This window comes from Macrobrachium nipponense, chromosome 17 (genome assembly GCF_015104395.2).
Source record: "Macrobrachium nipponense isolate FS-2020 chromosome 17, ASM1510439v2, whole genome shotgun sequence".
NCBI classification, from domain to species: Eukaryota; Metazoa; Arthropoda; class Malacostraca; order Decapoda; family Palaemonidae; genus Macrobrachium; species Macrobrachium nipponense.
This window is the reverse complement of record NC_087210.1, coordinates 1,792,406-1,818,124: the sequence shown is the minus strand read 5'-3', so window position 1 is coordinate 1,818,124 and position 25,719 is coordinate 1,792,406. Positions and strand designations below refer to the sequence as shown.

At 39.6% G+C, this 25,719-nt stretch overlaps 1 protein-coding gene across 2 annotated transcripts in view; it reads right to left on the bottom strand.

Moving 5' to 3' along the window:
- Positions 1-25,719, bottom strand: part of LOC135196116 (FAD synthase-like) — a 95,977-nt gene that overhangs the window by 23,428 nt on the left and 46,830 nt on the right. For both annotated transcript variants that reach the window (XM_064222583.1, XM_064222582.1), the window contains exons 2-8: positions 24,015-24,109; positions 22,405-22,528; positions 18,707-18,819; positions 11,058-11,201; positions 6,322-6,467; positions 4,889-4,977; positions 3,888-4,026 (exon numbers count right to left, since the gene is read on the bottom strand). In XM_064222583.1, the coding sequence (XP_064078653.1) occupies positions 3,888-4,026; positions 4,889-4,977; positions 6,322-6,467; positions 11,058-11,201; positions 18,707-18,819; positions 22,405-22,528; positions 24,015-24,109 (850 nt within the window). The remainder of the gene's footprint in view (positions 1-3,887; positions 4,027-4,888; positions 4,978-6,321; positions 6,468-11,057; positions 11,202-18,706; positions 18,820-22,404; positions 22,529-24,014; positions 24,110-25,719) is intronic.

Genomic DNA, 25,719 nt, shown 5'->3' with positions numbered 1-25,719 from the left:
AACGTCGTTCCGGCTTACGACAATATACAGGCAGTCCCCGGGTTACGACGGGGGTTCCGTTCTTGAGACGCGTCGTAAGCCGAAAATCGTCGTAAGCCGGAACATCATCAAATCCTTAGAAAACCTTACTTGGTAATGCTTTGGGTGCATTGAAAACTATGTAAACTGCATTCTTATGGCATTTTTCATCAAAATAACCTTCAAATATTGATTATTTTGCATTTTTAGTGTCATATTATCTCCCAGATGAGCGTTGTAGGCGTCGTAACCCTGGAAACATGCGTCGTAACCCTGTAAATAACGTCTATTGACAAGCTCGTAACCTCAGAACGTCGTAAACCGACACCGTCGTAACCCGGGGTACTTCCTGCATATATATATATATATATATATATATATATATATATATATATATATATATATATATATATATATATATATATATATATATATATATATATATATACAGGCAGTCCCCGGGTTAGGACGGGGGGTGCGTTCTTGAGACGCGTCGTAAGCCGAAAATCGTCGTAAGCCGGAACGACGCTTGGAAATATGTCTTAAAACTAATAAAAAGTTATAAAAACCTTACTTGTAATCCTTTGGTTACACTACATGTTGTTTCCTGTAGTTTTATGTACAACCTGGAGTTATTTTCATAAAAGAATGCTGGTTCTTGAAGGTAAAAAACTATTGTAATCCTCTGGTGACACTACTTCTTGAAGTTTTATGTACAACCTGGAGTGATTTTGTAAATCTTTGAGGGCTACAAGAACAGCTGATTACTATTTACGTATCATATAGACTAATTAAAGTAAATGTATCTTTAAATAGGCTTATATATTAGTATCAACAAAACATTTCCTGCCATGAGTCAGAGGCCGTTTAATGAAACGAACACTTCTCTGTCCTATCTGTTCAGAAAATAAACGTTACGTCAATCCCCGAGACCATTGTTGCCAAAGCGTCTCTCTCTCTCTCTCTCTGATCAAATTACATTGGAACTTGACATACGATTGCCCTAATATACGAATGTTTTGAGATATAACAGAAAATTTGCGAAAATACAAGCTTTGATATACAACGAAATATTTGAGATACGATTTTGCAATGAGTGTTAGTTGTATAGGTCGACCGATAAATGTGTTCAGTCTGTTTGTTTGTTGGTGCTGCATGTTAACACGTCGTCGTTGTTTAGTTCGTTGTATTTGCGCCTATTTTTTCGTGTTATTTTGTCTATTTTATTATTAACCATGGGTCTCAAAGCTAAAGACAAAGCAGGTGATAAGAAAAAACCTAAGAAAATGATTTCGATGGAAGCAAACATGAAATTATAGCAAAGCATGAACGTGGCGTTCGTATCGTCGATTTGGCAAACGAGTATGGTCGAAAATCCTTCTACAATATCCACGATCATCAAGCAGAAGGAAGCTATAAAAACCCCCGAGACCATTTGTTTGCCAAAGCGTCTCTCTCTCTCTCTCTCTCTCTCTCTCTCTCTCTCTCTCTCTCTCTCTCTCTCTCTCTCTCTCTCTCTCTCTCTGTCAAATTACGTACTGGATAATGTCTCTCTTTGGATACTTCGATTTGCCAAATATTGAGGGCTACAAGAACAGTTGATTACTATTTACGTATCATATAGACTAATTAAAGTAAACGTATCTTTAAATAGGCTTATATTATTAGTATCAACAAAACATTTACTGGCATGAGTCAGAGGCCGTTTAACGAAACGAACACTTCTCTGTCCTTAACTCGGACCGTCGGAAGACTCTCTCTCTCTCTCTCTCTCTCTCTCTCTCTCTCTCTCTCTCTTCTCTCTCTCTCTCTCTCTCTCTCTCTCTCTGATCAAATTACTGATAATGTCTCTCTTTGGATACTTGGAATTTGCGTTGTAATCTAACCAGAAACTTCGTTTGTTATTATTACTGGAAAACAAGCAATGATTTTTTTCATTATTTGTGCTTTTGGACTGCTTATATGAAACTAGTATGTATTCATTCGCTCGTAAACAAACTAGTTCCGCATATGAGGCGTCACTAAAAAACATAGAAAAATACAACATAAAAAGTGTCGAAAATCATCATAATCTCAAACCGTTTAACGAAACGAACACTTCTCTGTCCTTAACTCGGAGCGTCGGAAGACGCCTCTCTCTCTCTCTCTCTCTCTCTCTCTCTCTCTCTCTCTCGTCTCTCTCTCTCTCTCTGATCAAATTACTGGATAATGTCTCTCTTTGGATACTTGGAATTTGCGTTGTAATCTAACCAGAACTTCGTTTTGTTATTATTACTGGAAACAGCAATGATTTTTTCATTATTTGCGCTTTTGGACTGTTATATGTAAACTAGTATGTATCATCTCGTCGGAAACTAGTTCCGCATATGAGGCGTCACTAAAAAACATAGAAAAATACAACATAAAAAGTGTCGAAAATCATCATAATCTCAAAATTTTTGTTGTAATCTAACCAGAAATACTTATTTTTATTAATATACTGTGCTAACTATAAGGATTTTTTTATCATAGTATGCGTTTTTTAAAAGCGTCGTTAACTCGGAGCGTCGGAAGCGTCAGCGTCGTAACCCTCGGAACAAGCGTCGTAACCCAGGACGGATTTTTCCATGAATATTTAAGAAAAGCGTCGTAACCTCGGAACGTCGTAAGCCGGAACCGTCGTAACCCGGGGACCGCTGTATATATATATATATATATATATATATACATATATACATATATACATATATACATATATATATATATATATATATATATATATATATATATATATATATATATATCATATATATATACATATATATATATTATATATACATATATATATATATATATATATAATAGATATCTATATATATATATATATATATATATATATATAATACAAAATCAAGTAAATTAAAAGTGAGGAAGTCCAGTAGCTTGTGATAATCACGAGAAAGGTCCAAAATGAGATTTAACTAGACCTATATGAAAAGCAGAGACCTGGAAGAATGGAAATATTTTTTAAGGAGTTTCAAGGCAATAGGGAACACCCAGAAGTACACTGCTCCCAGAGACATTAACAAATGCCAAGGAGGTTAAACCTCCTTGATGATATACTCTGGTCATGCTAAGTTTCTTCATCATATACTTATAATAAGAGAACTGTACATTTAAATAAATGATGTAGAAAATTTAGACAGAATACTGTTAGACCTTATTTCCATTAGCACAATATAAAATTTATCAGGTACCGGCGCATAAGGACAGTAAAAGACTGAACATTTTCTTTCAGAGCAAACAGGCATCACACTCAGGAAAATTGTTACGACGTGCTGCATCTACATCAGTAATCTTTTAAGACCTAGTTTAGGCAAAAGAATGAATAACAAACTAACTGTACAGATATCTAAATGATCTGCCATTTGGTTTTTCCTAAAAATAAATGTACTACAGAAACTTTAGGCTTAAATTTGACTATACTGCCCAAAAAGGATATTCACGCTGCAACGTCATACAATGATGTAGCATTCTTGACATACAGATGTCACACTAACCTCCTCTCTCATTTGTTATACAACAAAAGTTTCACTGAGGCTTGCCAAAATGCTTCTTATTCTCTCAAAAAATAAATACAAAGTCAATGTAAGGATTTCATCCTGAGTAAAGATCAAATCAGCAATAAGCTGCAATAAATATCTGAGCAATCATTAACATATCTGTACCACGCAATGAGAGTTAGATATTCTTTCAGTTCTTTATTGTAACCCAGAGGGACCTAACAGTTCTCTTGGCTACTGAATACACAATCATGAAGTTTGTATAATGTGTGGATCCATCAGTCACAAAGGAAGGGTACCTTAAAGTTCGCACATGTAAATACTTACTTGTATTTTGTCAAACAATCGGTAATGACTTTAATTGCTTCTTCAATTGTACTTCTTAAGGACACAGAGGATTCCATCAATTTAGTGATAAATTCCCATGGAGAGCTGATGGTATCATCGTTGTAGTCAATCACCATACCTAAATATTGGGAAAAAAGTAATGTAAATGAATGTCTTTAAAGTAAACCACAATTAACTGTATATATTCAAATAAAAAATATACTTTCCAACTTTTAAAAACTGTAGAAATCTAAACATTACCGTACATACAGACAATAACCAACGTACGAATGAGTTACGTTTTGAACAACAGTTCTTATCTTGAATTGTTCATAAGTTAGTCTTCAGCCTATTTACATACAGTATGATATAATCAATAAAGTATTGTATTGCAAAGTATTTTATAGAGTTACAATCATCATTACGTATTATTATAAAGGATTAGTTTATCCACACCTCTGAGGCTAATAAATACAGAGCACAGTGCATTATTAATTGTAACAAAGCAAATTAGGTGCAAGAAGAAAATTTGAACTTATGGGTGGCAAAGGAGAGTACTCCATACACAATTTTAATTTGCAATCAGACACCAAAACCTTTGCATACAACTTCAACATGATCAGAAAAGTTTAGATTCATACAAATCAGTGGGTTTCAACTCAGTTTCCAATATAGCAGCATATATATTAATTTTCTCTGTAGCAAGCACTGCTTCTTGCTTTTTCTTTTTCAACATCATAGACTAATATCACACTAAAAAAATGGCACTTCAATGTGCTTCTGCAGCAAACCCGACCCCCTTTTCTGTGTTTACTACATTCATGTTCCAATTTAAAGTAAAAGATATATTAAAATCAGATTTTTCTTTCAGTGGATCCGAATTTCTTTTATACTTTTTCACATGTTTCAGCTTAAATTTTCATATAAATTAGGTATGAAATACTTACTCTTTGAGTTAGATACGTATTCATTTACTTAAGTACAAGAGGTCATACACTTACCCTCTTCCAAATGGCTTTTAAAATGTTGCGAAGCTTGAGCAATATCGTCAGCATTTAAAGATTCCAAGGTTATTTTTGTCCTGTAGTAGCTGTGAAGAAAGAGTATTGTGATTAGCAGTTTTCCAATATTCTGCTGGTCTCAAAACTGTTTTATATTTAACTTATTAAACTCATAACTGGACAGATTGTTACAGAGATATCACTGACACTTCAGTCATTTAATTATCTGATACTGTAGGGCACTAGAGACAATGAGTTTTAAGGCGATTTAACAAGATTGCCGAGTTAAACCCTATTTGCTATTAGACGACAAAAAAGATAACGATATCCTCTTCAAAATAAAAAAAGATTAAACTTCTTAAAAACTTAATTATTAATTTAGAGAACATGAATTTTTAGCACTCACTGTTCTCACATTTCAGTCACTTGTCTCCATTTCTACTTCCCTCCATACCTCTTGTATCCATTGTGATCAACATGAAAAATTTTTAATCAATTTGTATTTTTCATAGCTAACAAACCTGAGGCCTTAACAATACGATAAATAAAAAAAGATTAAACTTCTTAAAAACTTAATTATTAATTTAGCAAGAAGTACTGAATAGCACTTCACTGTCTCCATTTCTACTTCCCTCCATACCTCTTGTATCCATTGTGATCAACATGAAAAATTTTTAATCAATTTGTATTTTTCATAGCTAACAAACCTGAGGCCTTAACAATACGATAAATCTTAGCTAACAAACCTGAGGCCCTAACAATACGATAAATCTTAGCTGGAAGCCAGTTAAAATGATCAAAGATTGTATAACAAAGAATCTGTTTTTAATATAAAGTAATATCAAATTTTTGGTCTCAATAAATTCCATGTTTTCTATATTTCTATATGAAAACCTTTGCCTCAGAGACCCTTACACTTCTGTCTAGAAATTGTCATGCTCAATGTACTGTTACCCCTGACAATGTTTATGGCTTCATATGGTAGTGTGAGACAACCTCATAGTATTAATTAATATTAACTAATAGCCCTTCTTTATCGTCTATAACCATTATTATTGAAAGAATGAGACATCTTTACCAAAACAAAAGAAATAGAGAGGGACTAAAACATAATTACACATTTTACAGAAAGCAAATTTATCTAAGCCTATAAAGGAAGTTTATGAGTGAAAAAACATCACACTTAAACCATTTAGCGAGCCAAAATTCTCTGAAAGCATGACTATTATAAGCTGTGTGCAAGGCAACAGACACACAGAGAAGGACTTTTCCACAATGGCATTATGGAACCTTATGCATAATCTGCTGCCTGGAACTTGAAGAACTGTTAGTGTGGGTTTCTAAAAAGAGACTGCATGCACGGAAAATAAGGTTAGTGTCAAGTACGTATATAATAGCTTTATGAAGAAAAAAGCAATGACTGCGGTACACACCTGTGAAAGAGCTTTGGGTAAGAACCAATAGCCACTGATGGAAAGGTTTTAACAGTTTTATTCAGCATGGAGGCTATAGAAACTTCATCAGTTGTCAAATATATCGCTCCTACATGAAACCCTGTACCAGGCTTGTGGAAAAGCTTCTGCAAATGGAATGAAATATTTGTAAATGCAAAATTTATAATCCCATCATTAAAAAGCACAAACTTACTAACAGTTTCTCTCAGGCAAACTTCATTGAACATACACACAATACAAGTTACCAATATATACATAAGTAATCTTATAATAATTTATTTTCAATAAAAACAAAACTCTTTATTCTATTTATGCTACGCTGACCAACATACAGTGGCATCAGCAAAACATCTGTCCACACTAAGAATTTGGCAACATTGTCCAATAAGACCTCTTTATCAGAAAACAGAAAGGACAGCCTCCAAGTCCAAAGGTGGAGGGTCTCTACATTTTCCATTTAGATGATGGCAAAATATCACTTTAAAGCACAATTTACTTATAATCTCAGTTTTTTTGACAATATTGTTTATGCAGATACAGTATTCAGTTATGTAAGGTAACAGTTTGTTCCAAATGAATGCTTGAACTTATTTAAGGCATTTTAATTTTTGGATATATTAGTGAAATTGATAACCAAGATTAAACCTAGGAATTTTGTAGTTAGGCTCATGGACATTCGGAGGTTTCCAGTCCTTGATTCAGGTTTCATGACCTTTCTTTTCTCTGAAACGAAACCTCTACAAAACATATACGTTACATTACAGTAGGGCCTCGATAATCGCGGGGGATAGGGCCCAGAACCCCCCGTGATAAGTAAATACCCGTGTTATCCTGGTACCCACCCCTAAAAAGTTGCTTTAAACTGCCTACTTTAATAATCAACCCACCCAAGACCACTATTCCAATGTTTATAACTGCCTACTTTAGTTCAAGCACCAAATACGTCGTCATCTATCACCTTAAACTAAATTCAAGACAGTTTCAAAGTTATTTTACATTAGCCTTAAAAATATATGGAGTATATATACTACTGTACATATGTAGCCTACTAGCCTATGGATTACAGCTGGAAGCCTACATACGCATGTGCCATTATGGTACTCACATGGGGCTCCTTTTTAATTTTTTACAAGGAAAAAGAGGGAGAGAGGTAAGAGAAATATCAAAATTATGTAAATCATATGGGTAATCACCAACGATCTATGATAAAGATGTCAACGATTTTGCAGTGCAATTGGAAGAATAATAAAGATAATGTTACCAGCAACATGCAGCGAAACATCTCTTCCTTCCCTTCTTCATCTGAGGTTTAGGCTTCTTTCCCATAAGAGCAAAAGTATCAGTGCTTTTGGATGACACATAATTAACTCGTTTATGGGTACAATTTAAAGAATGCAGCGAACACCACTTCAGTAACATAAAACAAAACGGCTCCCTTGTTTACTTTATGCCTCCTTTGTTTGTGTGTGTGTTCAAGTTATGTGTCTATAATGTGTCAAATCTTTTATAAATTTTCCTATCTTCAATTTCCCCTTTATCAGATCAGCAAACAAAAGTATAATACCTAACAATTCCTTTCTATTTTCATGATTTGGCTGCTGCACCAAACTAAAAGTACATAGTATATCTATTTCGTAAATGAACATATTTATGATAAAAAAAGACATGATTTACTGTAATGATTACAACACCCAACTATAATATTAATGTATAAACAGCAAAATACAGCATTAAAATCTATTTTGGTCTTTTGTTTACGTTTAGAATCAGCTGATGGACATTTATTACCGAAAGAATTATTTTGGAAAACAATTTAGTTGCTAAAAGAAATGAATTTATCAATGGAATTATAATTATTTTTAACTTTGTACATAATAGTTTATGATATTATGATACAGTAATTCATATTTCATAGAGAGAGAGAGAGAGAGAGAGAGAGAGAGAGAGAGAGAGAGAGAGAGAGAGAGAGAGAGAGAGAGAGAGAGAGAGAGCAACTTGAATAGCTTGAGAGAGCAGCTTGGGATGAGAGTAACTGTTGACTAGCTTGAGAGAGCAGCTTAGTACGAGAGTAACTGTTGACTAGCTTAGCTCGAGAATAACATAATGAAATTTGTATTTTAAATATTTTTATGGTGATAAGAAATTAAACATCGATAGTGATAAGATATTCTCTTGTATACTGTTATAACATGTGATAATCATTGAGTCAACTATAAAAGTTGTATTGAAGCACAGTTTCGTAAATCACAGAAAGAATAAAATTTTATACAGCAACACGTACCCACAAATGTCGGGGACCATCTTGTTCTTTTATTAGGATAATAATAGATCAGTATTATAGTTTTTTCTGAGAGAGAGAGTGAGAGTGAGAGAGAGAGAGAGAGAGAGAGAGAGAGAGAGAGAGAGAGAGAGAGAGAGAGAGAGAGAGAGAATTTTACTATTTACATTCATAGTATTTGAAAATTTGTAAATAAGTTTATCCTAAAAACGCATTTAGTCATGAAAAGAAGATGAAAACACAGTAATTAGGAAATCTTGCTCTATGATAAAATTCGCGATTTCGTTAATTTTCCATGATATACGTAATATCTGGGCTCCACAAAAAAGTAAGTAAAGTGATTTATGACAGTTTAGACAGAGGATACATCGGTAGTTTGTAGAACAGTGTAACCACTATCACATTGTGTAAAAATAGTATGTACGAACGAGATTGTAGGTTTGGTGACGTCACGGTGGTCATACGTATTTTTTTCGTGAATGAATATACATTTATGATCAAAAATAGTTATTGTTCTGCTTCCAGTACTATACTGTAATATTAATGTAATCACATCAAAATAAAGTAATCAGTGCATACTGTAAACTTGTAAAGTGTATTTTTGTCTTTTGAAAAATGCATTCCCCAAGGAATTATTCCTTGAAGAGGCTTTTTATTATGAAGATATGCCAATACGTAATATATAAGATATGCGTTTTATTATGAATATATGACAATAATATATAAGGTAAAAATGGTTTTACGGTTCATCGCCGATCGCAAACAACAATACGATAATCTATGACAATTATCGTTTGTATGACTGCAGTGTTCAGGGAAGTTGATTACGTTATACCAAAATAATAATGAAGTTCGAATTGAAAATTAATGTTTTCCTAAATGTTATTACTACTGTAATTACACTACTACTATTGACATTTCTAAAAGGTTAAGAATGACAAATGTCGCTGTGAAGTGTAACTCAATGTTTACATTTCTGCTGGCCACTCAACTACAAGTTGATGTCAATGATATGGAATTATTCCATGAATAGGCTATATATTATGAAGATATGCCAATAATATATAAGGTGAGAATGGTTTTATCACCTTTATTGTCAGTTAATATCATAATGTGATGTGTCTTAGTAGAAGTTAGGGAGGAGTCTAATTTTAGAAGTTAGGTTGGGACTTTACTTGAGGTCTCAGAGAAGTTTAGTTAGGAACTAAGCCTTATACAGGGAGGCTACGTCAGTACACTCTCTGTTCCCTGTGTAGTGTTGTGTAAATTGATAAACTGTAGAACTAGTACTCTTAATAATAAGTAAGATGAACTAAGTGGTGTTTAACTTGCCCAGAGTCCTACGTTGTACTCAAGCTTTAAATCCTGAGAGACTGGAGAATGAAAGAAAATTAATCTAAAATGTTCCTAAGAAAAGAAAAACTCACCGCAATTGATAATTGAAGGTTAGCCCATATAACAGATAACCTTCCCAAATAATACCAACAAGCTAACGAAGAAAGACTGACTAATAATAAAGAGAAGAGAAGAGAGAAAGAGAATAAAAGGAAACCCATAAGTACACATAAACACAACACATGCACTTGCTGGTTATCGGAACCGGACGAGGCTTAGCCTACCACGGACAAGCCTGCGATGCTGCGATTCATACCAGCGATATAGAACGAGAAGTGGTCCAAGGAAAAACCCGTGATTAACTGAATCCGTGATTGCTGATCCGCGACTAGGCGAGGCCTCACTGTAATATCAAATATTTGCCTTAGATTAACTGGAAAAAATACAGGCAGTTAGTCTCTAGTTATCAGCGGACTAGGTTAATGGCGATCTGGTCTTATGGCACTTGCCTAGCATCATAAAATCGGCAATTTATGGCACCGTAATGCGCCGAGTTCCGGTTATAAGTGCCACAAGGTGCCAATAATAGAATTGTGGCACCGTCATCAATCAGTTATCAGCGCCATAAATCACAAAGTATCGGTTAATGGCAGCTTTCGCTTATCAGCAACCTGCCAAGGACAGAAGCAGCCCCCCCCTTAAATGAAGACTACAGTGGTCACCCCGTACTCGCGGGGGATGCGTACCAGACGCCCCCATGAATAGTTAGAACCCGCGAATGTTTGGAACCCCTATAAAAATGCTAAAAACAGCCTATTTTGTTAGGTAAAACTCAAGAAAGGTAAAACTCAAGAAAAACAGACTAAAAATTTTTATACTTGGTTTTTTAAATAGTTTTATCACAAAAAGTGCATTTTATAATGAAATTGATAAAAAACCAGGAATTTGTGAATATTTCTCATGGAAAAATACTGCGAATGTGCAAATTTTCCGCGAATAATGTGGGAAAACGTTCCTGAGAGAAATCCGCGAATGTGTGAGTCCACGAATCCAGAGAACGCAAATACGGGGGGTCCACTGTATTTCAGTCATACCAACTTACCTTTCCTAACAAGCTGAATGCTCTCTCTAATAAATGAGGGATTCCAGGAAATACTGTGACATTTCTCACGCTGATGATTGGGTATTGGGACTTCACTCCTTTTTTTTTGTCCTCACCAAAATGCAGAACAGAAGATTCTGGAATCTGTTATATAAGAAAGTAGAAAGCATTATTATTACTATTAACATGAGATGAACCCTATTCATATGGAACAAGCCCATCACAGGGGGCATTGACCTGAAATTCAAGCATCCAAAGAATATTATGGTGCTCATTTGAAAAAAGTAACAGAAGGTACAGTAACTTGCCTAAGAATTCATTGATATTTCTCATAATTAACAACCATTTACTACTGCATGCAAGACACTAGCATAAACAACAGCAAGTCTGACATAAACAAAAGAATCAAGAAACAGCTGTTTGCCAATGTCAGTAGCCGTAACTAACATGTTTACTAAGGGTTAGTTTTCAATGTGATTTCCATAAATAAAAATAAAATAAACCTTTATTCATCCTTCATGCACTGGAAAGTGTTTTGAAAGCATATCACTAAATTTACAGTTGTAGCTGTGGCAGAGTTGATAACACACCATTGAGCACAGGAAAATGATATTGTTAAGATACAATAAAGTTTGTTCATACTTACCTGGCAGATATATATATAGCTGTATTCTCTGAAGTCCGACAGAATTTCTAAAACTTACGACACACGTAGTGGGAGTTGGGTGGTTAGTACCCATTCCCGCCGCTGGGAGGCGGGTATCAGGAACCATTCCCATCTTCTATCAGATTTCTATCTCCACTGTCTCCTGAGGGGAGGTGGGTGGGTACTAAAAATATATATATCTGCCAGGTAAGTATGAACAAACTTTATTGTATCTTAACAATATCATTTGTTGCATGAAACTTACCTGTCAGATATATATATAGCTGATCCCACCTTCGCGGTGGGAGAGACAGAAAAAGGATTTTAGGAAACTTTATAAATGTAGATGATTGACATCTTGGGTTCCTTACCTGTTAGCATAGCTGACTTCGTGATTACTGTCACCCAAGCCTGCTTCTGCTTCACTAGAGTTTACCAACAAGGTAGTGACCTGTGTAGTTGGGCGCTCTAGATGATCTGTCAACGGGGACGGGACCACAATGTGACTAGACCATGACCATACTTCTGAGGGCAACGAGGCAAAAACCACCACCTAAGTTTAGCCTAACAACAAACTCCCTAATACCAAAGGCTAAAGGAAGGGAGGGGACGACCCCCGTACTCGGCGGCCGACCCTACAACCATAAACATTACAAATATTAAAAAACTCACCTACCCTTTTCTATGGGAAAGGATGAGGGCTACCTCCTGCCCCCAAAATAGTGTCTGCGGCGACGTATGGTCCAAGAGAGTAACAGTTTTCATAGGTCGTTCTCACCTCCCGTAGGTAGTGCGAGGCTAACACTGAGTTACTCCTCCAAAAAGTAGCACTTAAAATGTCTTTAAGAGCCATGTTTTTCTGAAAGGCTATTGAGGTCGAAATAGCCCTCTTCTTCGTGCGCATTAACTTTTAGCAGCTTAAAGTCACTGTCTTTGCAAGAAGAGTGCGCCTCCATTAATGGTGTTTCTTAAAAAGAATGCCAGTGCATTCTTGGACATGGGCAATAGGTTTTTGGTCTCTTGACCGAACACCATAAGTTCTCCGCAGAACCTCTACAATCCTTCGTTCTACGAAGATACTCTCTAAGAACCCAATAGGACACAGGACTCTTTCTGGCTCTTGACCAATGATCTCTGCCATACCCTTGATCTCGAACGTTTTAGGCCACGGATTGGAAGGGTTTTCGTTTTTAGCCAGAAACGACATACCCAAAGAGCAGACCGCATTATGCCCTTTTGAAGCCGAGCGTGTTTACTAATAGCCTGTTATTTCGCTAACTCTCTCTTCGCCGTCACCAGTAGCAGTTTAGGAATACAGTTTTCTCTTCGTCCAAATCTCGTAGAGACGTAGAGTAAAGAGGTTCAAAGCGATTTGACATTAAATATTTTGAGGACCACATCCAGGTTTCACGAAGGTAACTTCGGTAAGCGGCACCTTGGTCGTCTCGAAAGATCTCAATAGATCATGGAGATCTTTGTTATTAGCGAGGTCAAGAGCCTCTATGGCGAAAAACTACAGATAAGACGCTTCTGTAGCCTTAATGGTTGACACTGCAAGCTTCAGATCTTGTTTTAAGATAAAGCAAGAAGTCGGCGATCTGGCTCACAGAGGTAGTGGTAGAGGAAACTCCTTTTCTCTTACACCAACTTCTAAAGGCTGCCCACTTCGATTGATACACTGCGATTGATGAGGGTCTCCTCGCGGTGGCGATAGCTTTAGCCACTGATTTCGAAAAACCTCTCGCTCTGGCCAACTTCTGGATAGTCTGAATGCAGTCAGACTCAGAACGGAGAGGTTTTTGTGGTACCTCTCGAAGTGGGGCTGTTTGAGTAGATCTCTCCTTAACGGAAGAGATCTCGGAAAATCACCAGGTAGAACATCTCTGTGAACCAGATCGCTGCGGACCAAAAGGGGGCGATTAAAGTCAACCTCGTCCCCTCCGATGCTGCGAATTTTCTCATCACCTCCCCCAGGATCTTGAAGGGGGGAAAAGCGTAGAGATCTAGGCCCGTCCAATCCCATAGAAGGGCGTCTACTGCTACTGCCCCCGGATCGAGAACCGGGGAGCAATAAAGGGGGAGTCTCGCCGTCCCTTGATGTTGCAAAAATGTCCACTAAGGACATCCCAAAGACCCCACAGCTCCTGGCATACATCTTGATTGAGGGTCCACTCTGTCGGCAATAACTGTCCTTGTCGACTAAGGAGATCTGCCCGGACGTTCTCGACTCCGGCAATGAACCATGTCAATATCGTGACTTCTCTCTCCTTTGCCCAAAGAAGAATCTCTTTCGCTAGAGCGAACAGGGAGCGAGAGTGTGTTCCTCCTTGTTTCTTCAAGTATGCCAGGGCTGTGGTGTTGTCCGAGTTGACTTGAACTACACGACGGGAGACTTTGTTCTGGAAGAACTGGAGCGCTAATTGAACCGCTGCCAGCTCTTTGAAGTTGATATGCCAGGTTACCTGTTCCCCTCTCCAGGTACCTGACACTTCCTCCCCCCCTCCCCCTAGAGTTGCTCCCCACCCCGTGGATGACGCGTCAGAGAACAACACTAGGTCGGGGTTCTGAAGCTTGAGGGATATGCCCTCTGACAGCTTCCACGGATCGAGCCACCATCTTAGATGGTTCTTCACCTCTTCCGAGATGCTTAACTTCATGTCGAAGTTGTCCTTGTCTGTCCAGTTGTCCGACAGAAAGAACTGAAGAGGTCGGAGGTGTAGCCTCCCCAGGGAAACAAACTTCTCCAGTGAGGAAATGGTCCCCAGCAGACTCATCCATTCCCTCACCGAGCATGAATCTTTCCCTAGAAAGGCTGACACTTTTTCTATGCCTTGTTGCTGACGTTCCTGGGACGGAAAAGCCCGAAAAGCCACTGAATCCCTCTGAATCCCAGATACACGATGGACTGTGTGGGGTCAGATGTGACTTTTCGAAGTTCACCAGAAGTCCCAGGACGCAGCTAAAGACAGAGTCGTTTGCATGTCCTTCAGGCACCGGGTCTGCGAGGAGGCTCGTATGAGCCAGTCGTCCAGATAGAGCGAGATCTGATGTTGGAAAGATGGAGCCACCTCGCCACGTTCTTCATTAAGATGGTGAAGATAAAAGGGGCCGTACTCAGTCCGAAACAAAGAGCCCTGAATTGAAAGACCTTCCCTTTCAGGACGAACCGAAGGTACTTCATCAATTGGGGATGTATCGGGACGTAAAAGTAGGCGTCCTGTAGGTCGAGTGATACCATCCAATCTCCAGGTCTTAAGGCCCCCAGAACTGACTGAGGAGTCTCCATCTTGAACCTCTTGCTTTTCTATAGAGAGGTTTAGACGACTTACGTCCAAGACCGGCCGCCACCCTCCCGATTGTTTCGGTACAAGAAACAATCTGTTGTAAAATCCTGGCGTTGCCAGGTCTAAAACCTGTTCCACTGCTCGTTTCTCGAGCATCTGCTCGAGCAGGTCGAAAAGTATCCTCCGTTTTGTTTGAGAATACGACGGGGACAAGTCCCTGGGAGTGGAAGTCAACGGGGGCGGCTTTATGAAAGGGATCTTGTAACCCTTCTCTATGACGCCGAGAGACCAGGTGTCCGCCTCTCTTTCTCTCCAGGCTTTCTGCAAACAACTGCAGCCTGGGCTCCTACCGTGGCTGAAGGAACGATCTCTCACTTCTTGCTCCTAGACTTAGACGGGGCTCTACCTCTAGGAAGGCTTCTTCCTCTGGGTGACGATCTAGCGGAAGTCCCTCCACGAAAGGGCTTCTGCTTTCTAAACGGTTGGGCTCCTGAAGACGTTGAAGGGCCAGCCGGACGTCTCGAAGACTGAGCCAACAGGTCTTGCGTGGCTTTCTCTTGAAGACTAACTGCCAGATCCTTTACCATAGCTTGGGGGAAGAGATGACTCGAGAAGGGCGCATACAAAAGTTCTGTCCTCTGTGAGGGAGAGACAGACTTAGCCGCAAAGTTGCAATAAAGCGACCTTTTCTTTAGCACACCTGCTGAAAAATGAGAGGCTAACTCCTCTGAGCCATCCCTGACGGCCTTGTCCATGCATGACAATACACTGGACAGCTCCCCCAAGCTGATCGAGTCTGGCTTACGAGACTGGTTGTCTAAAGCTCCGAGACACCAGTCTAAGAAGTTAAAGACTTCCAAGGACCTAAACAGTCCCTTCAAAAGATGGTCCAGTTCGGAAGTCGTCCATGACACTTTAGCTGAGGCTAAAAGGGCCCTCCTTGAGGCATCCACCACGCTGGCGAAATCTCCTTGAAGCAGACGTAGGAACCTTCAATCCTATTCCTCGCCTGTTTCATACCACATCCCTGCCTTACCCGCTAAGTCTAGACGGAGGCAGGGTGAAAGTAGTCCTTCCCTTTTGCTTTTCTAGACTCCATCAGGCGTTAACCTTCCGGAAAGCTCTTCTAGTAGACAAAGACGTCTTCATTTTCACGAACCCTGGAGTCTTGCTTGCCTTCGACGACGAAAACTGTGAAGGAGGAGAAGGAGGGGCAGAAGGCTGGAAAGTATCCCCAAACGAATCACGAAGTAGCCGTGCCAATACTTGGTAATCTGACGAAGCCGACGTTGAAGGTTGTTCTTCGTCAACATCCTCAGAAGAACCGCTAAGTTCTCCTTCTTCCTTACCCGAGTGAAAATCCGAAGGAAGAGGCAAAAGTCCTTTCGCTCCAAGTCTCCTGTCCGAACGATGACGAGAAGAAGAGGGTAACGGATCCTTAACAGTCACAGGATCAGGAATCACCCTTAGAGGAGAACGTGAAGAAGAAGGAAGACGTGAAGCGTCAGCGAAAGCCTCGGGAACATCATCCGAGTGATAGCGAACTTCCACATTCGCGTCCACAGAGCTCTTACGAAAACGTCTACTAGCGTCCATCTGAGCGTCCAACCTAGCGTCCTTCCGAGCGTCCAAATCAGCGTCCGACCGAGCGTCCAAAGGAGCATCCAACGTAGCGACTCTTCTAACGTCCCGCGAAGCGTCCTTACGAACGTCCCGCGAAGAAACCTGGTCAGCTACCCGACTAGCGTCCCGTTGAGCATCGACACTCTCATGTCGAAGAGGGGCAGGACGCATTGAAGTCCGTCCGACAGCAACAAACTCGTCGTCAGCAGAAGCGTCAAAGTCGGAATGCCGAGCGTCTTCTCGACGAGAAGAGAGAGGAGCATGATGGGATCTCTCTCTAACCTGACGTCTAACGTCACCTCTAGACGAACCCTGGGGAGCAGAACGAAGCCTAGAGGGCGAAATATCAGGAGACGGGGACGAAAGAGGAGCAGTTGGAGAAGACTGCCTTGTTCTCTTGATCGGAAGTCTATCGTCCTTCTTGCGACGAGGAACCGTCTCCTTCTGCTTAAGTAAAGCGTCCAGTTGCCGTTGCATAGCAATGATGATCTCCGTCTGAGAAGTCTCCTTACGCGGAGATGAGCTGCGCTTGTGAGAAGGAGAGGGGCGAGGGGACGCCTTCTTCCTTCTCCCAGGAACAGCCTTGGCTCTAGAGCGACTGGGGGGCTCGAGGGCGTCATCCTCAGATGACGTCCTAGACTTCTTCTGGGGCGGAAAAGCTACGCTTTCCGGAGAAGAATGCCACTCAGACATCGCATGACGTCAAGCGTCTAGATCTTGAAGAGTCCTCTTCAAAGGTCGCGAATCCGGACGAGATTCCCACCCCTTGCACGGGGAGGACACGTCGGAAGACGAGAAACAATCTCTCAGGATACGTGCTCGAGCACGCTCCTTAGCAGCCTGGGAAGCGTCCACAGGAACGGCTGAAGGGACGTCAGATCGGTGGGGGATCCCCGTAACCCTCCTTCGGCCTTTGACATGCCCTCTCCCTGAGTCCTGGGAGTCCGGCAGAGGTCCCAGCCTAGAGGCGCTATAGGGCCGATCTGACGCCCCCTCCACTTCACTAGGGGCACTATCACTGCACTTATTTTGCCTGTTTTCAAGGGCAAGCACTTTAGATTCAAGCGTCTTCAATGAATCCAGGATAAGCGAAAGGGCATTACCCTCCGCAGACACCACTTGAGGGCCCGAAGGCAACACTACGGGGTTAGGAGACACAAAATCTAAAGGAGGGTTAGAAGGGGATACATTAAGACCCTGTCTGCTACCCGACTTACTCCTGGAGGAAGACCTCCTGATCCTATCACGCTCTAATTTATTTATGTAGGATTCATACGTCTTCCATTGTAAATCATCCAAGCTTTCACACTCATTACAGCGCAAATCATATTTACAATCTTGCCCCCTACACCCTTTACACAATGTGTGAGGATCAACCAAGGCTTTTGGTAGCCTAACCTTGCATTCCACTTTCGAACACACCCTGGCGCTAGCCGAACTAGATCCAGACATAATTAAGGAAAAAAACTAAGCCAAATTCAAAACAGTCCAAAGTCACGTATGCCAAGCTATCGATCCAAAACCAAAAAACCAAAAAGTCAAGAGGATACTCAAGCAATGAAAAGTTTTCCAAAATCCTGAGGCGGAGGTGTGTAAACAGTTGTTTACGACACCGGCGACAGAAGAAATCTGATAGAAAATGGGAATGGTTCCTGATACCCGCCTCCCAGCGGCGGGAATGGGTACTAACCACCCAACTCCCACTATGTGTGTCGTAAGTTTTAGAAATTCTGTCTGACTTCAGAGAATACAGCTATATATATATCTGACAGGTAAGTTTCATGAACAAAATGTCAGTAACCAAAGCTGAGAAAGAGCAAGCTGCAGAGCAGAGAGCAATTTAGTTTGTGAATTCATTTACCATTATACCTAAAACATCAGACTACCCCTCTCTCCCCCACCACACCTTGCCAATAAGCTAATCGGCATTTGACAATCTCATTATGCAAATCTGTGGGTTTACATTACTCAGCTAGTTTGCTCTTAAATATTTGCAAATATTTAAGGAAATTGGGTAACGTTAATGGGTTGTGGTAAATACATATTATGTATACGTATAAAGAAACTAGCATCACAAATTTTCAAGAAAAACTTACGTGTGCCATTTTCATTGTCGGTGAGGATAAGTCATCTGTTTTGAAATAAGTCTTTAAAAAACCAACTAACATAGGGTGAGGATAAACCTTCTCCCCAAATGCTGCTGCCACACCTGAAAAAAAATATGTTACAGTGAAAAATAGATATTGCCCTTTGAAGTTAGGTGAACAAAGATACAACAAACACTTCTCTTTCTTCCAATAGAATAGACAGTCCCAATGCATGTACATTAAGAGTGAAAAAAGACAGTTGAAACTTAACGGCAAAAAGAACTTCTCATACTTTTTACCTGATTTTTACCCTTTATCAGAGTAATGTATTACTTACAGTGCTTCTCACTGTTTTTCATCACAAAAAACTCAAAATGCATGTTTATAAAAAACACAATAAAAATCATCACGGCTCTTCCCATTAAATATACAATTGGTCTCCTTGTCAGATGAATAACAATGAAGCTATGGCTTATTCATGACTGAAATGAAGAAATGTTGCAAAATTTTATACTGCCATTAATCATAAGGACAGTTCTTGGTGCCGGCTATTTTCTGGTTGATTTACATTACAATACAGTTGACCCTTGTTTAGTGATAGCATACATGAGTGACTATCATTTACCCATTATCCAAAGGAATTAAAAATTTCCCGACAAGGCTGTACTTTAGCTTTAATTGCGTTACCAATAACCAAAAAGACCGTCCATTAAAATTATAAAATGACTACATATTCTAGCTTTAGTATTTACACCAAGTACAGTGGAACCTCGACATACGAAAGTCCCTACTTACGAAAAATCCAAGTTACAAAAGCAAAGGCAGATTTTATTGCTTCTGCATACGAAAATAATTCAGGTTACAAAAGGGTGCACATACTGCATAGTCCGAGATTTGCCTGGACCGCCAAGAACAATTATAAAACTTGCACGCCTCTAACTTTGTAGACTTGCCACCATCCTTTTTTTTTTTCCCCGCTCTCCCATTGGTTCCTGATTGCTAGTCAACCACCGTTTAAGATCCCTGCCTCTCCGCTATTTGGTTCAGCATTCTATCCCATCCATGCCTCTACATTAAACAAGGCGTCCTTCGGCCACTTCGTTGCACCAGAGTTAATCGTACGCACGGCAGGAATTCGTTCTCGTTCAAACACATAATGTGATTTCGTTTGTTAACATAAATTAGTGTTAGTGATTTCGCTTTCTTCTTTATCGTGTTGTGTGTGAACTTAACTAACTTAATTATAGCCATGGGTCCAAAGAATGTTGCTAAAGTTCATGGAAAGAAGAGGATGCTTGGATGCTTTCTATGGAGACAAAGATGGAGATCATTAAAAAAAAAAGTTTATTGGAAACGCTTGGCATTGCAGTTGAGTGTGGTCGCTAAGGAATAATTGGCCGAAATTCCTGTCCGACGATAGGCACCATCCTTAAGCAGCAGGAAAGCCATCAAAGCAAATTTACACCTTCCAAGGGCGTGGACTATTTATGTCCAACAAGAGGAGCCACGGTCATGGTGACGAGGAGAGGCTGCTTCTTGTATGGAATAAAAAGAAACAAAGAAATCCCTGGCAATGCGATAACTGAGAACTGCAAATCTCCCACCAAGGGCCCAGCGCCTATTTTCGGGTGATTCTGATTGCTTCAAGGGCCGAAGACGACGAGGAGGAAGGGAAGGGACCATCGACGCCGCAACCCCGCCAGACTTCAAGGCTTCTCTGGGGTAAGGTTTGATAAATTCCGTAAAACTGACTGGCATCCAATTCGGGGTTGGATGCAGCATGGGAGGCTGGCCAGCTCGGACACGAAAGCGGCCAAAGCCTTTATTAAGACGTTCGACGAGATGACGATCGACAAAGGCTACAGTTCTCAGCAAGTGTTCAACTCTGACAAAACTGGCCTTTTTTGGAAAAAAATGCCTCGTCGGACATACATCACAGAAGGAAGAGAAGAAGCTACCCGGGCCTATGAAAGACAGGCTTACACTTGCACTTTGTTCCAACGCCAGTGGGGATTGTAAAGTCAAGCCCGTACTTGTGTATCATTCGGAGGCTCCTCGAGCATTCAAGGCCACTAAAGTGCTAAAAGGGAGGAAGCTTTCCAGTTGATGTGGTGAGGGAGGGTTTAATGCGAAAAGCCTGGGCAACGAGACTTTAGTTCACCTGAGGTGGGTAAATCTATGGTTCGGCCCCCGACAGTGAAGAAATTCTTGGAAGAGAAAGCGCCATTCCCTCTGAAATGGGTCTGTTTGTTGTTGGACAATGGCCCCTTGCTTCACCCTCCTTTTCAAGAGATGTTTTCGACAATCACCGATACCCACAAACCGCTCACCTTGCATGAATTTTGAAAGCAGCATTTCAATATTGTGGATAGATAATGCAATCCGACTCAGCGATCAAGCTTGGCAGATTTTTGAGGTGCGAACCTTGAAAATTCTTCGTGGAGGAAAACTCTGGCCTTATGCTGTAATCCGCCCGAAGAACTTCGAGGGATTTCAGACTATGGCGTGCGAAGCTGATACAGGATTCAGAAACAGGTTTGAACGATCCTGAAACTGTTCCACAACCCAAGATTACTTGACAGCGGTCGTTGCACTCGGAACAGGTCCATGAAACAACGATAATCAATGACCTTTCTCCGAAGGAGCACCAAGAGGAGCTCACGGACGGCATGACCTGTGGAAGAAGAGTTCTCTAGCAGCGGCCGAGGCGAGGGAGGAGGAGGACCCTAATGGCAATGGCCAGGAAAGAAATTATGGCATGCTCTAGCTGCTTTTCCAATAAAAGTGCAATCAAATTGTAGGAAAAGACACCCCGAAAAGGCTTGTACCACTAGGTCATATGTTTGCGCAGTTCGGATTGACGTTTGGCCTGAGCCATTTATCAGGAACATTGTGAAAAGCAAGCAGAAGCAATTTCCTTCCTTGGTATTTATTTGTTTTTTAAAAGAAGGCCTTTAGTAGCCCAGTTAAAGCAAACAGGAATATCCAAGAGTGATACAAAAAAACAGAAAGTTGAAAAGTGCAATGAAAAAGAAATTGAAATTTTGTAAAAAAAAAAAAAAAAAAAGTAAAGTATAAAAAAAGTAAAAAAAAAAATTTTAAATTAAAAAAAATATATAAATAAAAAAATTTAATTTAAAGTTTTTTGTAAAGTTAAGTGGTAATGTTTTCTGCCATTTGTTAATGTATTTTGTAAGTTTCAGTTTATGTTTAATGTTTCTGACCAATTTTAATTTCGTTGTTTTGTTAAAGTTAAAGTGTTCATGATTTATCTGCCCATTTTGTCCTCCTTCCTCTTGTCGCCACTTTTTCGGAAGATCGCCTCACTCAAAAAGCTAAGGTTCCACATTATTACTACCCATGTGTACGTACAGTATTTTCTTGTACCATGTACACTTATACACTTTTATTTACCAGGTATGATTAGTATAGTTTTATGTTAGGTATTGAATGGTCCAAATTGTTGTATCTCATTGTTTATTTGTCAATTTAGCTTTATTATAAAATCTACTGTGGTGTTTTTTTAGGGCTTGGAACGAATTAGGAAATTTACATGTAAAACGTGGTTCGAGATACGGAAAATATCAGGTTACGAAAGCCGCTTCGGAACGGATTCATTTTTTACCCTGAGGCACTGCTGTAAAACATAAATTTACAACCTGCTCCATTTGAGACTATCAACTGGAGTACATACAAAGAAAACAAACCTTCAAAGGTGATATCATCATGAGTAGGGCCAATGCCACCAGACGTGAGAACGAAAGTATACTTTTCAGAAAACTGGTTAACTTCCTTGGCAATAACTTCAAGATCATCAGGAATCACTGATATCTGAAATGCAAAAAAATTTATTGTGGTTACAAAAATGTGATAACATTATGATATAATAAATATTTTGAATGCATTCATTTTATTGAGAAAATAATAAGTTGAAAGTTAATGACAAACTTCTATAAATACAATTGGCAGTCCCCAGTTAACAGCTGGGGTCCTCTTCCCAGCTGAGCGACGACAACCGAAAATCATCATTAACCAAAACATCATAATAATTATGGTAATAAATGGCACTGAAGTGAAATTGGAAAGATGGAGACAAGTACTGGAGGACAGAGGAATGAGAATAAGTAGATCCAAAGACAAAAGAATATATGTTGTTACCACCCACTGAAGGGGGAATGATTAGGAAGGAAAAGTATTCAGCTTGGTGGAGAGCAAATCAAGGGAGAGTTGATAAGTTTTAAGTATTTTGGGATCTTTTTTGTTAACGCTTGGAGGAAGGTATGGAAGAAGAAGTTAAAAACATCGGGTACAGGCAGGGCTGGAAACAACTGAGTGGGAGCGGCCTCGGAGTTCTTTTGTGACAAAAAGAGGTGCCCGCTTAGGTTTAAAAGGAAAATTTCACAAGACGGTTGCGTAAGAAAGCAATGCTGCATGATTGGTACGGAAAACAGCAAGCATGAGAAAAGCAGAAGGCAGAAGAAAGATGGATGTGGCAAAAGAAATTGAGAATGCTTTAGGTGGAATTGGTTTCTTGGGGTGACCAAGAGTGGATAGGTTCAGAAATGACTACATAAAGGGGGTCAACTAAGGTGGTGGAATAGTATCAAAGAAAGTGCAAGGCGAGGGGAGGCTTGAATGGATTGGTTTTTGGACAAGCCTGTTGGGAGGAGATGAAGGGAACCACACTGGGAGACATACTTACCTGATGGGGTGGAGGTGCAAGGAAGAAAAAAGAAACAAGGGAGGGAAGACCAAGAAAAGAGATGGAAGGACTTGTGTGAGAGGAAAAAGACTTAAATGTAGAAGGGAATTCAGTATGAGGCAGAAGCACAACGAATAGAAAAAAGATGGAAACGGCTCATCCGAAACGGCGACCCCATATAAAAATGGGAACAAGCTGGGAAGAAGAAGAAATGGCACTGATAAACCTCTTAACAACACCGCCTACCAGTTATAAGCAGCTGATAAAATTGCTTAGCGGTATGTACTGGAAATCTGGTTAACGACGTCGTTAGTCAAGCGTCATAAAACCAAAAAGCTATTAACCAATGCATCAGTAAGTGGTGGGGACAGCCTGTATAGTGCTAAGAATACCAATTTTTTTATTTTCTGACTTTTCCCTCCTACTTCTGCAATGTAAAACATTATGAAAGAAATGAGATTCAGACAAGAACTACGTACTGTATAGTACGTATATACAGTATAAGAGAGATGACAATAAAACTAGACCCTGACTTTCCTTTCCATATTAAAATTCATGCAATTAACATTTGCTTACAGGTGCTACTAAACTTATTGTAAACCTATCAAAACTTACCCTCTCTACTCTGACACCAAGACTGTAGAGCTGCTTTGTCAGGAAGTGGGAGTTCGTATCTAGCGTCTGCCCTTTCAGAATTTCATCCCCTATAACTGAAATCAAAATAAAATTAAAAACCTTGACCTCTAAAATCAAGTTCATAGAAAACCACTTTCGTTCTTTAAATATTCAGCTGAAAACTCTTATGGACAGTCAGCAAACTATAAATCCCTGTGATCTCAAAAAGGAAATCAGCCCACAAAGAGCAGCAAGCTACCAGAATAGACGATAAATAATTAAACATGAAGGAATAGAAAATAAAACCCGATAAACATGAATTCAAGAGAAATCAGCAGAAAGCATGAATGAATTTGCTCCCCAATTAAAATACTTAAGTATTTTAGTAATTGCTCATTCTTTAAGTTAAGGAACTCATGTCTTCCTACCACGCCAAAACTATGAATTTGAAAACTACAGTATGTATGTAAAAGGTATATGTACAATTCCAAATCACATATGAAAACCTGCTACGGTATGAAAAAGTTTACTGTGTTATAAGGAGTAACAGCAGATATGCTAATATAAAAAATTGAGCTAAAACTACCAGTAGGCATTTCATTACAACTGCACACAAGTATGATTACAAACACATGGGCGGGGAGGGGGACGCATGGTAACATCACTGACACTTCACAAATCAAAAATTTTGCTTAAATAACAACTTTAGCAAAAATCAAGAAGTTAAATGTCCTAAATTAGTACCATCAGACTAAAAATAAAAAATAAAGTAGATAAAAAAATTTAGATAAATGGAAATTTTTAAATTTCATTATTAAAAATGAAAGGTTTTATTGTTAATTTAACTTAACCGAACAATTATTTAGAGCCTGTGATTTCCACGAGCGGCAGGCAGGATACTAAATTCTAATTTAGCGCGTCGGCGTCGCCCCACCACTGGTGGTGATGACGTCATCTCCCCTCCACTCGCGGGAAAAAGAAACCAGGTACAACTTGCCCAGGTGAATCCAATTTTTCTTTCTGCCCTTCCGTCCACCTGGGAAGGGGAGGAGGGTGGGTATAATCATTAAATTGTTCCGGTAACGTTAATAACAATAAAAACTTCATTTTAATAATGAAAATTTCATTTTTATTGTAAGTGTCTTTACCGAACAATTATAGAGCTGATTACAACATTTTATGGGAAGGTGGGAATTCAGTGGACCACTAGTATTTTTTAAAATGGAGTTTACATTTATTGCCAATACCAGTAAACACTCAAGGTTGTGTTGTGCCTTACCTTGTAAGAGAGCTACAGCAGACTGTTACTGCCTCTCGGTCGGTTGCTCTTCGTTACATATTGTAGAAGGGAAATTTGGCGAATTTAGACAAAGTTAGCCTCTTACAAAGGAGTGGAATCCTTCCCGTAGTTCAAAGGCGAGTCAAGGGCTGACTTGACGGAGGATAGTTAACAAACAAAGATTGCCCTTTGCCCTGGGCTTAAGACCAGAAATTCAATCATACAAAAACATTTGTTCACCAACACCAGATTTAAAAACATATATACCCAACCATTACTGTAAAATCTGACCATAAACAGACTGGTGAAGTATCCCAGGTACTCAGTTAGTAACCCCCAGCTTTCCTTGAACTCGACAACCTTTATTCAAAGGTTGAAAAAGTTTAGCATAGAGGTGACGGAACCCCCTGTGCCGTTTCTCCCAAC